Source organism: Pelophylax lessonae (genome assembly GCF_965119305.1).
Source record: "Pelophylax lessonae genome assembly, chromosome: 4".
Classification (NCBI taxonomy): domain Eukaryota; kingdom Metazoa; phylum Chordata; class Amphibia; order Anura; family Ranidae; genus Pelophylax; species Pelophylax lessonae.
The window spans coordinates 360,756,092-360,773,204 of record NC_138771.1 but is presented as its reverse complement, the minus strand read 5'-3'; the positions used below and the strand labels follow the sequence as shown (position 1 = coordinate 360,773,204).

The following is a 17,113-nucleotide window of genomic DNA, read 5'->3' as shown; positions in this document are numbered from 1 at the left end:
AGGGTTCTTATACCACAAGCTAGCTTCAAATGAGGCCGAATGTCCACCTGGTAGGAAAACAATTGAGCACCATCTGCGATACCATCCTCATCTGTACCAACATCTAAATTCCTAGGACAAGCCCACAAGGTGCTCCCCTTCCTTCAACGGCACACCCCAAAAGCCCACTCTGAAAGCCTGGTTGTTCGAGCAGACAAAAAAGGCAACACGGATTGCACCCAACCATTCCTGTTGCAAGTGCACCAATATGGTTGCAATTACCTAAAACCCCTGGTAGAACATAGAGAAAGTGAGGATAGAAGCCTAAGTGGCAACCTTGCAGATCTGTGAAACAGTTATCTGCAGCCAAAGCTCTGGAAGCACTCATAAATTTAGTGAAGTGCATCCTGTCAGAACCTGGTCGAACCTGAACACCCTAGACCATGGGGTTGAATGATGGTATGCTGAGTCAATGTGACATGGTAGAACTAGAAATTGGAGCAACAGTACATGGTCCATCTTTAAAACCTCTGGAAAGTAGAGGCTGAGAGATAGACTCTCCAACCAATAGAAGGTCACTTCCTTTGGGTGAACTGGAAGCAGACCATATACATAACAGGATAAGGATGCCCTGTTTTGGGAGGCAGACAGGAACTAGCTCAAGCAAGACAAAGAACTGGGTCTCAACAACCTTCTTGTATTAAAAACCTGCAAAGTGTTTCATGTCAGACAAGGCCACCAGTGTAAGCACTTGCCTCACTAAGCAAATAATACGAATGAACTACTTCCAATCCCATGGATTCACAAAGGCAGCAACAAGGAAAAGATCAGGAAGTACAGATCCTATGGAGTCATCAGAGGCTCCACCGCTTCCCCAGAGGACCACTGTGCCTGAAATAAACTGCTTAGCCTTTGGTTTGATGTGAGGGCCAGGTAGACAACCACTGAAGTTGTCTACATGTGACACACCTCCAGGAAAAGCTCCAGGGGTATCATTCTCAGTTTTAGGCGCTGCTTTCTGATGTAGTTTTCCTGCTACTGTGTATACCTGGAATGCTCACTATCCTGGCCATTCTCCTAAAATGTCAAAAAAATGTCTAAAATTCTCCTAAAGTCAGTTTATTGCTGACTTTGCCAATTAATGAGTTATTTCCAGGCTAGTGACAGAGAACTCCATTCTAAGTTACCGGCATAATGATTATATTGTCCAGAAGACTGGCTGAACCATAGGTGTGCACAGCCTATTGCATTATGGTATGCAACCCAAAGCTCAAACTCATTTCTTGTGTGTGTATATATAATGAAAGCCTCAGCAGAGCAATGAACAGTAGTGCAGAGATGGGGGTCAGTAGAGCAGTGGATGGTGTCAGTAGTTTTAATTTTTATAATTTTTTTTTAAAAAATGTTTTTGTTTTTTGAGGAGCCCCATTAGGGGGTATGGGTGAAATATCAGGGGTCTAAACAGGGAAAATCTGTGCCACACTGGATGATTTGGGTGTGCGCACACCTATGGTCTGAACATACCTTCTGTGTGTTCATTTATGCTCAAGCCTGTACCAATACGTTGAGTTCATTTACCACTAAAAGGTCTTGTCTATTTCCTGGTACTAATTCACAGCCAAGTTATATTTATCTATACTCTTGTATAAAGGGGCTGTAAGGGGCTTACAGTAACTTTTATTCAGCCAGATATGCAAGAGGGGCTTTGGGTATTCTTGGAGTCGAGCCGCAGAAGAAAACACAAATGACTAAGTGGCTTCGGCAAGGGTAGCGATACAGCTATGTAGCTTAAAAAGGTCCTCTACTGTATCTCAGCTCAGGCACTCTGGAGTCATAAATGTTTCAGGAAGAAGAATTATGATCCCTACTGCCGGTTTACAACCAGAACAAGATGCTAGAAAGACGCGTTCCATGTGCGTGCCTTTGCGTTCTGCTGCAGGTCCCAATACATTGGTAACAGCACCCCAAATGCAGTGCGTTTGCCTGCACCAGAATGCATGGTACTGCGGTACTGTGTGATTTGGTGTGGTGCATTTTTGAAATGTAGCGCATGCACTACTAATTGAACACCAATCGGTCCGAGTTCCTGTGCGATTCAGGTATGAACAGGCCCTTAACCACTTTAAGACCAGAAGGATTTGCCCCCTTAACCTCCCTGGCGGTATGATTCTTTCGGATTTTAGGTGCTGAAAGCGGTACCATTGTTTTGCATGTAATTCTTGAGAATGAGCAGCCCAAACCAACAATTTACATATTTTTTTTTTTTTACTGTGCGTTCTTCTTTATAACATCTCGGGTATGATAAAGATTGAGACACGGGAAAATCTTAAATTATAATATAATAAAAAACTATAAATAAGTTAAAGTATGCATGTATGTATACATATATATATATATATATATATATATATATATATATATATATATATATATATATATACAGTATATAAACATACATATACATATACACATATATATATACATATATATATATAAAAAGTACAGTAAAACTGCAGGAAAGGGCACTGGGGGGCAATGTAATGTGAATTTATTTAATTTTGAATGGTATCAGTGTGTTTGGTGTGTTTTACATTTGAATTTGCCGCCGGTTCCACCCCCCTGCGAACGTCACTTCGCAGGAAACGGAAGCCGGGGCACAGAGAGGATCGGGAGGAAGATCCGCCGCCGCACACTGCTGAGATACATCGCTGGATCCCGGTGACAAGGTAAGAAACCTCTTTTACAGGATCCAGCGATGCTTCTGGTGGTACCCCGAGTGTGGCTCGGGGTTACCGCTTTTGGCTCTGAAATTTAACCCCGAGCCACGCTCGGGAATACCGCTAAGAAGGTTAATGACCAGGCCACTTTTTTCAACTTGGAACTGCGTGACTTTAACTGACAATTGCGCAGTCGTGCAACGCTGTACCCAAATGAAATTTTTCCCCTTTTCCCCACAAATAGAGCTTTTTGGTAAAAAAAAAAAAAAATCACAATAAGCGTATTTTTATTGGTTTGCGCAAAAGTTATTGCGTCTACTAACTACGGGAAAGATTTCTGTAATTTTTATTGTTTTTTTTTTTTTTAACTAGTAATGGCTGCGATCTGCAATTTTATGCGGGACTGCGACATTGCAGTGACTGCGGACAGATTGGACCTCTAACTGACATTTTTGACACTTTTGGGGGTACCAGTGACATTGCTACAGTAATTAGTGCTACAAATATGCACTGTTACTATAATAATGCCATTGGCAGAGAAGGGGTTAACCCTGTGGGTGATCAAGGGGTTAAATAAGAGCCTAGGGTAGTGATTCTAACTGCGGGGGGGGGGGGGGGCGTGGCTTCTAAAATGACCATAGTGACCTATGTTCCTATATAGAAGGATCACATGGGCTCTATGATTATTACAGGGAGAAGAACGGTCAGCTTTGGTTACAACAGAAGACCGTCCTTCTCTCTCAGCGGGGAACGATCGTGGGTGTCAGGCGGCAATCGGAGCTGCCTGACCCATGCATCGGCTTCCCCGCTGCCGACTGGGAGCAGGAGCGTGCCGCCAGCAGCGTGAGCTCGCCCCCTAGCTCCCTGCTCGCGACCGCCGTACAGTTACATCTGCGGCAGGCGGTCGTAAAGAGGTTAAAGTAGTAATTGTTTCCTCAGAAAAGGCAGTCTCACATTTCAGGGTACAACTGCACAGCTAGAAAGGCAGTCTGCATAGACAAAGACAATATTTTACACGTAAAGCGGAGTTACAGTCTTTTTTTGTGTTTTGTAAAAGTCAGCAGCTACAAAAGGTGTAGCTGCTGACTTTTAATAAACACACAATTACCTGTTCCAGGATCCAGCGATGTGGCCCACCGAACAATCGATTCCCTCCCTCTCCTCTCCCTGGCACCAGCATTACAACTGTGGGCATCCGGCTGTGACAGCTTGCGGCCTGATGCGCACTGTGCATGGACGAGTTGCGCTGCATTTCCTCAATAGTTGGGAAATTTTCTGGGACCTGTGACATGTGCCAAAAGATTGCAGGAAAGAGGAGGAGAAGGAGAACCTGTTAAAACTAGGAACTTACCCCCCCCCTCCAAAAAAAATGACATGCCACATGTGGCATCGGAAGGGGGGGGGGGGTAGGAGGAGTGCTTAGAGCAGAAAATCCCCTTTTTGGGTGGAGCTCCTCTTTAAAAAAAGGTCATTATATGGAAGGGCGGTTGTCCTTTGTATAAAGAAGACAAAGAAAAAAAATGAAATAAAAATGTCTTTGAGGTCTATATGTGAGGTTGACCAGTGCACAATGTACATAAAAGCATGTGGATAAACATGGACTTAACGGTAAACTCACCACCACAAAGGAATGCATAGGAGCCCAGGCACAGTCAGAGCCATTAGTAGCGTCCTCCAGTCACGGAGGAAATAGGCAAACAGAGGAAGGATCATGTAGCCGATTGCAAAAAAGATGCAAATTCCTAATGTTGAGAAGATAATTCGAGCAGATTTGCCAAGAATTTCAGATCCTATGAGAACAGTAATGATAATAAATTACACAATGTTTATAGACTGAATCCTAAGTACTAATGCAGCAGTTCCTATGACTTAGGCTGCTCAAACATTGTCTGAATTGTGCTAGTGACTATACTATATTGGATGTTAATCAGGATGTGTAGGCTTTAAAAGTTTAAAAACACACAGGCATTTTCCAGTGCAGGAGCACACCCAAGCTACTAAAATTGATAGAAACTTTACTAGCAAATGGTTGCTACAAAATGGAACAAATGACTTTATCTGGTAGGCGTTATGCAAGCAGCATGTAATAGCGAAGGTAATATACAATATTGTTAGACTTTCAGTACGAAATAGAAATACATTTTTATTATTACAGGTCAAGAATTTTGAACTTTGAGGCCTCAAATTAACTAATTACTGATTCAGTCAAAACCCCTTCAGTTTGAAGCACACATTGCATCCATTTTTGAAATGGTTTTATTTACATGTACTTTGAGATGAGAAGCTATGTCATCTGCCCCCAAAAGGTAATTGTGTTTGACAAACTTTGAATATAATGCTCGGGAAAGGCAGGCAACTAAATTGCTTATCCCAGGTGGATGGCCTTTGGGGGGGAAGGTTTACATACAACGGAGCTCAAAGGAGAAAAAGACATTCTTCCCCTGATCATGAAACGAGAGAAGCCAGAGGGATCATAAAACTTTATGTTCTGGCCATGAGACGTTTTTATCACACAATGGCCAAAACTCAAATTCAGGATAACACCTGTGTTCACCCATCCACCAGCAGATAAACTATTGTCTCAACCATGAGAAGACAAACAAACGGAAATCAGCCTGGACAAAGACTAGAATTTGTAATTCATTCACCTACACACACACAGGGGTAAAGATTGTGTCATACAGACAATTGTCCATTGAAAACTAAATGATATCAAAGAGCCAGACTGATGAGAACTGCATCCTCAAATGAATTTCATATAATCATAAGCTTATACAACATCCTTGTCCCATCATATACAAAAGGGGGTTGGGGAACTTATGATGTTATGATAATCTTCTATTGAGAAGTACATTATATCTATTATATAGTAGTGTCAAAATGGTCCGAATTCCTCCCATATTTTATAATCCAGTACCAAATCATGAATGTATTGTTGTTAACATAATAATCCCTTAATGGATAATATTCTGATTGGAAATAACCCATGTGTGGAAAAGTTTACATATACAAGTTGTTGTGTAGCAATATATATATATATATATATAAACTGTCTAGGTATCTATATCATTCTTACTGCTACTAAATGTAAAGTATATGGGTAAATCAGTCATTTCCAATCAATATATATATATATATATATATACTGTATATTGTATTAGTAATATTCTTAATTCAATGGTATTACCAGGTCCAGTAACAAGGTCCAATCTTTACTTCGATACATGGTGGATATTAGATGGACATGTATAGAGGATGAGAGTATGGATAAATTATTATATTGCTAGTTATGATAGTCTTAAATGGAGAAATTATACAGTTTTAATATCCCATATCTTGGTTAACCAGTAGAGGTGTCGCCCAATGACCTCGTCAGTTAATGGTTAAGTAATCCCAACCAATGGGGATAATGTTCCTCCCACTGGGTTTGGCTTATGGTAATTTTTACTGCCCTTTTGTTCAACACAATATAAAAAGGAACCCCAGATGTAATAGGATGCACATCACGACACATCACGACACGTCACACATTACATTACACATACAACACACACGCTACTACAGCTATGCATAGACTCATCTATACAGACTCCATCTTGCTCCACCATGTACCTGAAACTTGGAGGGACGCCAAACGAAACTCCTCCCTAATTGGCCACCATCTTGGAAATGCAGCCATCTTAAGGACTCTGGTAAAGACCATTTTAAGCTAGCCCCCATTTAAATATGGTAAATATTCCTGGCTAATTATTTGATTATTATTCTATATTGTTTATGTACTTCCTTAAATATTTTACATTGCATATTTAACAGTAACGAGAGTACAATCCCAGCCGTATAAACCCTATGTATATTTTTCTTTAAAGAGATGATTTTTGTTTTTATAACATTTTTATTAATATCAGATTTAGCGCATATTGGCGTATTAGTCTCACGTTTTGCATAGTCTATTCTCGCTTCATCTGCAGTGGAGTGACTATCAGACTGTGCATTGCGCAGACAATTGTGGTCTGATTATATAGAATATTCATTTATGGTTTATACTACATCTGGGAAAAACGTAATCTTGCTTTATTTTACTTTTATCGTCTAGCTAAATATCACATTGCATTTATCGTTTTAAGTTTGTATTTTATGTAAGGTTATCTCTTTGTGTCACTCAAGTCTGATCATTTATGGTGAAAACATGTCTTGCGAATAAATATTCTTATATATTCCCTACTGTAGACTGTTTCACTAAGATTGGTATATGCTTTTTAAAAGAAATTAATCGATCAAAAAGAACTCAGGAAAATTGCTGTGGTATACTATTGAGTGTCTGAACAAAATTGATTGGGTTTTTTCTTAGTTATTAAATTATTTCCCGTAATCGGCTGGAGGCACTGCGTCATAATTCTATTGATAGTTCAGACATCGCCTTTTAGTAATAAATTAAAATAATCAGAATAATATTCTCGAACGTGTAAAACGCACAACAATATACATACATAATATACAATATACATGTAATATACAGTACATGAGTTAGTCTATCAGCAAAGCGGCCCCTTTGTGCTTTCTTTGAAATATATCTGTATGTGAGGTGGAGGCAGTGCCCAAGACTTCAGAACTTTAATTAGCGATAAATTAAAGCGGTAGTATTCCCTGAGTGGCCCGAGCCGCGATGACGTCACTGCCGCGCATGCGTGCGGGAGTTCACTTTCCGGCAAGGAGCTCTGAAGGCCTGCCAGACCTTCAGAGCACATGCGCCGCTGGTGTCAGTGGCTGCATGCAGTGTGAATATCTCCCAAACCGTGCAGAGATATTACAGAGATATTATAGGCTTACCTGTAGGTAAAAGTTAAAAAGCGGAGTATACTACTGCTTTAAGTAACCATCCATTATATACATAATGAAAAGCAAAAGAGGGTCTAATATAAAAAAAAAATCTAACTGGCAAAATACACTTTTCTAATAAAGGTTGTTAATGGAGGCCACTGTAACATAGCTCAGTAGTGAGTTCATGCTGTTCTTCTCACACCTCATTCATGACATATACAGAGCAATAGTCATGACACCAATAAAATAACATTCCCTCATAAAAGTAATACACTGTATATTCATCAAAAAGATAGCAAAAGGTCCAAGAATAAAAAAAAAAAAAAGATTCCTGTACAAAAAACAAAGCAGCTGTTGTTCTGCCCCGCTTTCATGTATTTATTAATGTATTGTATTAAACTGCATTAGGTTATAGTTTTTTATTAGTATGTTGACATCTAGTGGCAGTTTCGGGCCACTGCAACTTGTTTACTAATGTGATTTTGGTAACTTCCTCTGTCCTCTGCTTTTGTTTAGTGCTAGAATGTTTAGTCCTAGCTAGATGCACCCCACTTATGCCATGTTCCCTGAGTCAGTTTTTCACAGAGACAGGTCTAACGAAAGTCACTGTCTTTTTACACCTCAGAAGACAGGAAAAACATCCCTTGTACTGCAAACAGTTTAAGTAAAATTGCGTTGGATAAAACTTCTGTGTCTTATAGAAGAGTTAAAGTGGTTCTAAAGGCAGAAAGTTTTTGTTTTTTTTTATTCCCATGCATTATATACATGAAGATAAAAAAAAACCTTCTGTGTGCAGTAGCCCCCCTCAGCCCCCCCCCCCAATACTTACCTGAGCCCCATCCTGATCCAGCAATGTTGCACGAGAGACTCGGCTGTCCAGGACTCTCCCTCCTGATTGGCTGAGACATAGCAGTGGATTTCATTAGCTCCCGCTGCTGTTAATCAAAGTCAGGAAGCCAATGAGGAGAGAGAGGGGGCGGCCAATCCTTGGCTTCGTGTCTGAATGGCTACAGGGAGCTCAGCTCGGGTGCCCCTATAGCAAGCTTCTTGCTGTGGGGGCACTTCGCAAGAGGGAGAGGCCAGAAGCACCAGCGAGGGACTCGAGAAGAGGAGGATCTGGGTTGCTCTGTGCAAAACCAACTGCACAGAGGAGGTAAAGGCCCGTACACACGTGCAGATTGTCGGCCGAAAATGTTCGGCCGCCGAACGATCTGCCGATTTTCGGCTTGTTAGTATGATGCTTCCGACAGCCAACAGCGCACTTTCGGCCGAAAAGAATCTGTCGTGCAAGCATTACATTTTTTGTATGCCGACACCAGAGCGGCCGATTGTTCGCCAGTCAGTACAGATTTCGGCCGACAGACAGCAGATTTGCAAGACTGGGCATGCTCAGAAAAGAAAAAACACAGGGAAAGTTAACCATCACATGACATCACTTCTGCAGTCGGCTGTAGTCGGAGGACAAAATTCTTGTGCAGTCTTTTGCACTTTTCAACAGACACGACAGTCCGGGGACAAAAGACGGCCAATCGTTCGGCCGACGATCTGCACGTGTGTACGGGGCATAAGTATAACATGTTTGTTATTTTTAACTAAAAAAAAAAACACGAGACCTTAATATCACTTTAAGCTGCCGGTGGTGTCAAGTCAGCAGGTGACCATACTGTCCAGACAGACTGGGTCTAAGAAGGTATGTCAATGCATAAGGCTTGGTTCAAACCTGTGCAGGTTGTTGCAGGTGGGGGATAGCATGTAAATTGCACCTGTTCCTACACCCACAACCACCTGCAGCCTAAACCGCCCAGCTCTTTTGCAGACACGTGAGGCTGCCATTCATTCTTAATGGCACCCCCACGCATCTGTAAAAGCAGCAGGTTTTCAATTGTGGGAAATTGCTTGATGCTAAATTACCATATGATTTCCCTGCAGCTGCATTTTTAAAAAGGTGCAGGAACTTTTTTCCTGCATGATATACAGGCACAGCAGCACAGTCACATGAATGGGATGCTGTGCCCTCACAAACGCTGCTTGCAGAGCCACATAGATGTGAACTTAGCCTAAAGCAGCATTTAAAACAGAACAGTATTTTATACATTTTTATAAACTGCACAGTGTTAGAATACTATTTATACAAACTTAAAGTGGAGTTCCACCCTATTTTTATACTTACCTCCATCTTCTCGCTCCGGGTCACCTGAAAAAGAAATGGATAATCGCATATTTTTTTTTTTTTTACTTACCTCGTAGCGAAGAAAATATACTTACCTTACTTCCTTCTTCCTCCTTCCTCGGCCGCGGCCCGTCGTCACTTCCTGGCTCTGCAATGATTCCTGGGAGCTGAACGTCATCGCTCCCAGGAATCATTGCGCCTGCACGACCCGGAAGTGACGTCGGGGCCGGCGCAGGGCATCGTGGGACCGAAGAAGGCGGAAGAAGACGCTGAAGGGGATCTCGCTGGCTTCAAGCTGCCCACATCTGAGATGGCAGCGCTGGACAAGACGTTTTCAAGGTAAGTATTTGTCCTAACAGGTAAGTGCAACCCGGGACAGATCAGGGGCTAGCCATTGTGGAATGCACTAGCCCTGACTGTCCCGGGGGTATTTAAAAAAAAAAAAAAAAATTCCAGGGTGGAACTCCGCTTTAAGTGCAAAAGCCATTTTCACATATCAAAGTGTGATCACTGGTTCTGTCACTAGGTGGTGATCTTGTGTAATATATTGTTTACTGTCATGGAACCACCTGGATGTGATATAATATTCTGTCTCAGTGTTGCTGTTGGTTTTCATTAACCTCCCTGGCGGTATGATTCTTTTGGATTTTAGGTGCTGAAAGCAGTACCATTATTTTGCATGTAATTCTTGAGAATGAGCAGCCCATATATATATAAATAATGTATACAGTTGGTTTGGGCTGCTCATTCACAAGAATTACGTATATATATATATATATATATATATACACACACACGAGTATATATATATATATATATATATATATATATATATATATATATATATATATATATATATATTACATAGTTACATAGTTAGTGAGGTTGAAAAAAGACATCAGTCCATCCAGTTCAACCTATGATGTGTGTGTGTTTGTTTTTAACCGTACATTGTGTACCCCTGTATGTTGTGGTCTCCAAGGTGCCCATCTAATAGTTTTTTGAAACTATCAATGCTTCCTGCTGATACGACTGCTTGTGGAAGAGAATTCCACATCCTTACCGCTCTTACAGTGAAGAACCCCTTTACGCATTTTAAGGTTAAACCGCCTTTCCTCTAGTTTTAGTGAATGGCCACGTGTCTTATTGTATCTCCTCTCTCTGAATAGTTTGTTTCTTATGCTAGGGTCGCCAGTACAGTATTTGTACATTGATATCATATCCCCCCTCAATCGTCTCTTCTCCAGAGAGAATAAGTTCAGTGCTTGTAGTCTTTCCTCATAGCTGATGTCCTCCATTCCCCTAATTATTTTTGTTGCCCTTCTCTGCACTCTTTCCAATTCCAGCACATCCTTCCTGAGGACCGGTGCCCAGAACTGGACAGCATACTCCAAATGTGGCCGGACCAGAGTCTTGTAGAGCGGGAGAATAATCACATATATTTACATAAAAAGTACAGTAAAACTGCAGGAAAGGGCACTGGGGGGCAATGTAATGTGATTTTATTTTATTTTGAATGGTATCAGTGTGTTTGGTGTGTTTTACATTTGAATTTGCCGCCGTTTCCACCCCCCGGCGGACGTCACGTCCCCGGAGACGGAAGCCGGGGCTCACAGACGATCGGGAGGAAGCTCCGCCGCCGCATACCGCCCGCATTCTTCGCTGGATCCCAGAGAAAAGGTAAGTAAAACCTCTACCAGGATCCAGCGATCTTCCTAGCGCTACCCCGAGTGTGGCTCGGGGTTACCGCTTTTGGCTCTAAAATCTAACCCCGAGTCACGCTCGGGCATACCGCTAGGAAGGTTAAAGCAAGATGGACTGGGCCATGTGTCCAGCACCATCTGCCTGGTAAGAGTAATATCTGCAGTAGCTTTCACCAGGATATGAATAATTACATAGATAGTGTGGTTGAAAAAAGTCCATCTAGTATAACCCACAAAGAAAAAAAAAAAAAACACACAAAGACATAGAAAACCTCCATATACACAATCCTATACCCAAAGTTGATCCAGAGGAAGGCAAAAATGTCCTCATCCCCAAGAGGCAATTGAATATTCTCTGGTTTCAACTGTATCTATAAATATTACTATCCAGTTATATTTTGTGAATTTAAAATATAATCCAGGCCTTTGTTAAAGCAATCTACTGAGCTGGCCAGAACCAGCTCTTTAGGGGGTCTATTCCTCATTTTCACAGCTCTTACTGCGAAGAAGCCTTCCTGTATTTGGAGGCAAATCTCTTTTCTACCAGATGTTAAGAGTGCCCCTTTGTCCTCTGTGATGACCTTAACGTGAATAACTTAACACCAAGTTCACTATATGGACCCCTTATGTATTTATACATGTTGATCATATCCCCCTTAATCTCCTCTTCTCAAGAGAGAATAAATTCAGTTCAGCTAATCTTTTCTCATAGCTGAGCTCCTCCATGTCTCCTATCAGTTTGGTTGCCCTTCTCTGCACTTTCTCCAGTTCCCCGATATCCTTTTTGAGAACTGGTGCCTGAAACTGAACTGCATATTCCAGATGAGGTTTTACTAATTTGTACAGGGGCAAAATGAGATCTCTCTCTCTGCAGTCCATACTGCATTTATTGGAAAGGACTTTGCTCACTTTGCTTGGCATTGCATGCTAAAATTAGGCTTATGATATACCAGAACACCCAGTTGTTCTCCCCCCTAGTATGTATGATGCATGCATATTCTTAGCCCCCAAGTGCATAACTTTACATTTATCAACATTAGGCCCAGGTTCACACATATGCGATGCGGGAACCAGCACGATTCCTGTGCCGGTTCCTGCATCGCATCTCCCCCGCAGGCAGTTCACACTGCCCTCTGCGAACCGCTGCAGGTGTCAATACAAAGTTACTGACACCCCCAGATCGGGTCACAGATCGCAGTGCGAACTGTGAATTCGGACTGGAATGGGATCGCATGAGTGTGAACACCCATGCGATCCGAATCCAGTGCGGTGAAAAAAAAAATGTTCCTGCACCTTTACTGTGCGAATCCAAAGCGAGTTCAGCCATACAACTGTGTGGCTGAATTCGCATTTGCACAGACATCGCATGTGATCTGCACAGCAATGCGGTGCAAATCACATGCAGTGCCTGACATTGCATATGTGTGAACCCAGGCTAAACCTTATTTGCCACATAGTTGTCCAATGAAACCGTGCATTGAGGTTGACTTGTAAGTTGGAGTCACCCTGTAAGTTATCCTGGAGTCATCCACTGCATAGCTTGTTCCTTTGTAGACACGGTGACACAGCACATTCAATAGTGCACACAGTCTCTGTGAAAACTTTTAGCACAAAGGAGCATGCTATGCTTATTGGAATGTTGCCTGAATGATTTGATTGACTTTACTACAGAATTACACAATATGAGACTATAGTATGTGGTCATGCACCCATGGCTGTTTGAAACAACATTTATCTTTTGCAAGATCTTGCTAGACAGGAACATCAAGGAATAGCATAAAATGCATTTTACGGATTTCCATTCTACTAGCGGTCTGTGGCATGTGTTTTTTAGCTTTTAGGTCCCTGTAATGTTGTAAATAGTAAGCTTGCTGCAGCTTTTAAAGTGATTGTAAAGGATGTTTTTTTTTTTCTAATAACTTCTCAGTACAGTGTACCTGCAGCTTTCCTGTGGGTTTGCTGCGCTTAGCCATAGACTTCTATTATATCCTGCAGGTTGGGTGCACTTTCTGAAAGCGCACCAAAACTCAGGTGTTTTGGTGAGTTTTCAGGAAGTGCAGCACACCTGCAGGATATAATAGAAGTCCATGACAAAGCGCAGCTTTATGCCCCGTACACACGTGCAGATCGTCGGCCGAACGATCGCCGTCTTTTGTCCCCGGGCTGTCGGTGTCTGTTGAAAAGTGCAAAAGACTGCACAAGAATTTTGTCCGCCGACTACAGCCGACTGCAGAAGTGATGTCATGTGATGGTTAACTTTCCCTGTGTTTTTTCTTTTCTGAGCATGCCCAGTCTTGCAAATCTGCTGTCTGTCGGCCGAATTCTGTATTGACTGGCGAACAATCGGCCGTTCTGGTGTCGGCATACAAAAATTTTAATGCTTGCACGACAGATTCTTTTCGGCCGAAAGTGCGCTGTCGGCTGTCGGAAGCATCATACTAACAAGCCGAAAATCGGCCGATCGGTCGTCGGCCGAATCTTTTCGGCCGACAATCTGCACGTGTGTACGGGCCTAAAGCCCCATACACACGCACAGATTGTTGGCCAACTGATCGGCCAACTTTTGTCCAGTGTTGTTTGTTGGTTGAAATGTGCTCTAGACTTGCACTGGACTTTTGTTGGCCAACAAAAACCAACTTCAGAAGTTATGTCATGTGATGTTTGACTTTTCGTGTGTTTTTTCTTCTCTGAGCATGCCCAGTCTTGCTCATCTGATTTTTGTCTGCCGAAATCTGTACTGACTGAGGAACAATCGGCCGTTCTTTGCTGGCCAACAAAAATTTTATAGCATGCACACCAGATTTTTATCGGCCGAAAATTCGCAGTTGGTTGTCGGAAGCATCATACTAACAAGCCTACAATCGGCAGATCGGACGTTGGCCAACAATTTATGGCCAACAATCTGTCCGTGTGTACGGGGCTTAAAGCCCCGTACACACGCACCGATTGTCGGCCGAACGATCGGCCGTCTTTTGTCCGGTGCTGTCCTGTTGGTTGAAAAGTGATAAAGACTGCACACGAATTTTGTTGGCCAACAACAGCCGACTGCAGAAGTGATGTCATGTGATGGTTAACTTTCCGTGTGTTTTTTCTTCTCTGAGCATGCCCAGTCTTGCTCATCTGCTGTTTGTCGGCGGAATTCTGTACTGACTGAGGAACAATCGGCCGTTCTGGTGTTGGCCAACAAAAATTTTAAAGCCTGCACACCAGATTCTGTTCGGCCGAAAAGTCGCAGTCGGTTGTCGGAAGCATCATACTAACAAGCCGACAATCGGCCGATCGGACGGTGGCCGAATATTTACGGCCGACAATCGCTACGTGTGTACGGGCCTAAACTCAGGAAAGCTGCAGATGCACTGTGCTGCATCCAAAGTGCAGGTAAACTGCAGCACATCAGGCCAGGTTTGCAAGATAACTGAAATACATCACAGGTGATAACATTTGCTGCTCAGTGATTGCAGTACTCTAGTCTGCATCTCCCCAAGGTAATACTTAAAATCTGGCCTGTTAGTGGGCCCTGAGAACCGGAGTTGAGGACCACTGTTCTAGGGGGTTGAGAACAGAAAGGGTTCTTTTGCATTTGCAGTTTGAGGGGTGGTAAAACCCCATAGTTGTGTTTTTATCAACCCCGCCACTATTGCACCCTCTAGCTAAAGTGGCCAGGGGTGTACGCATGTCACAGCCGCCATAGGAGTTATATGCCCTGTCATGGTTGTTGGGTGTAGCATCTGCCAAGCATGGCCCATTCAAGTGATTGAGGCCGCTCTGCAATTGCCCTGCAACCTTGCACAATACAGCAAACAAGGGGTTAAAGCAGGCAGAATTGTGTTGCTTTCTCACCACCTGATTTAACCCCTTGGACCCCGAAGAAGCATGGAGTTGCGGAGCACTTGCAGAGCGGCCCAATTTACTTGAATGGGTCGCTTTTTGCAGTAGGCAGAACCCACCAAAAGCAACAGGGTGTTTAATTCCTAAAGGGGGTAGGGATTGTGGGTGGTAAAACCACCCCCCAACTTTGTGTGAACGAGCCCTAAGGGTGCCGCTGCCGAATGCAACTAAGGGCTAATGCACAAGTGCAGCAGGTACTGCTGCCCCTCAGAAAAGCAAACCGAGTGTGTATGACAGGTGGTGAGAAGGCGATATGTTGCCTTCTCACCACCTGATTTAAACTCATGATTACCGTGCAATGCATGCGACTGCGACACAGTAGTACAGCAATTAGAAGTATAAATTAGGTGTGAGGAGATGACACTGTGTCCGGTAAACTTTGACTTCTCCCATGTTTTCAGGTAGTTCTCTACCTCTTTAAGGTTTCCTACTGCTGCTGTACAATGTCCATACATACAGATTAAGAACTGATGCTTAGAATGACATCCACTATGCAGGGTAAGATTACTGTTTTTGTGCATTGTCAGTACACTACATGTAGAATAAGTACAGACACTGAGGATTACATCCAGCATAAAGAACTAGAGAGGTGTTACTGTGCACACATAATAAGATCAAGCATTGAGAATTACACAAGAAAAAAATGGTTCTGTAAAACATCCCAACACACAATAAAAATTGAAACTGGAAATTACAGCAAACATACAGGAAAAGAGAAATGTCACCATGCAGTGCCCATAATTGTATAATTAAAACAGATATTGAGAATTCGAGCTAGCATATAGAATGAAAGTACTCTGATCTGTGCAGTGTCCGAAGAATTGAGCTACTATCCATGTCCGGCAACCTGAAAACTATGCAGGGAAATGGACTAGGTCACATACATCAGGTGACTCTGAATTTTAGGATGAGTGTACATCAGGGTCAGGGTTGGCCCTACCATGGGTCCCGCTGGATCCATTGGACCTAGGCAGAACTTTGAGAGGGGCAGCAAATTGACTCTCAAGATTTTTTTTCCAGCAGTTTTGTGTGTCATCCAGGGGCGACCGCTCCTCTGTCCTATAAAAGGTCGCCCTGCTGCCCTCAACATGCATACTCATTATTTCCAGGCACGAGGGTGCTTGCACACAGTCTAACACCGGCTGTTAAACACCCAAGCACACATGAAGAGCTCAGGTGTGTGTGCTGCTGGGGGTGGGATACCCACAGGAGACAGAGAGCAATGAAAGATCCCTTCCCCACCGGCTCCACCAGCAGCCGATGTTCGGGTTCAGCTTGCGAGGCTTGCATTTCTAGGGCACCAAGATGGGGGAGCGGTACCACAATGGTATGTCATAACATTTTGCATATAGACAAGGTGCTGTTGCATGTAAATCTGACTTCCTGATAAATTTAATTTTAGTTTTAATTACCATGACATAAATTAATTGATTTGGGGGCCTTTTGGTGGGTGTGATTTTTTTTTTTTTTGAGGGGGGGGCAGCTTTTTATTTTGGGACCCAGGCAGCACATTGTCTGGGGCCAGCCATGATTAAGGTGGGCAGACATTCCCGGTTTCTGGGGACAGTCCCCAGACTAAGGACACTGTCCCCGGACCAATTCTGTCCCAGATAGGGTTGCCACCTGTTTGGTATTGCCCAGGTTTTGCACAGTCCATGTTTAGACACTTGTGCTCGGGCCTCTGTCCACCTGTGACCCGGACACAACATAGTTGCAGTCTCATCCATCCATCCAGTAAATTAGTCCTGGGGATGGAGCTAGTGCCCCTCTCTTGCCACTGCCGCCGCCTCGATGATCTCCTTTGCAGTCATTGGTTGCTATCCTAGCAACCAATGACA

At 43.0% G+C, this 17,113-nt stretch overlaps 1 protein-coding gene across 1 annotated transcript in view; it reads right to left on the bottom strand.

Annotated features, from left to right (window-relative positions):
* Positions 1–17,113, bottom strand: part of LOC309553520 (solute carrier family 22 member 4-like) — a 126,245-nt gene that overhangs the window by 43,092 nt on the left and 66,040 nt on the right. Inside the window, exon 4 of the mRNA XM_082254766.1 lies at positions 4,315–4,486. Coding sequence (XP_082110892.1) covers positions 4,315–4,486 — 172 coding nt within the window. The remainder of the gene's footprint in view (positions 1–4,314; positions 4,487–17,113) is intronic.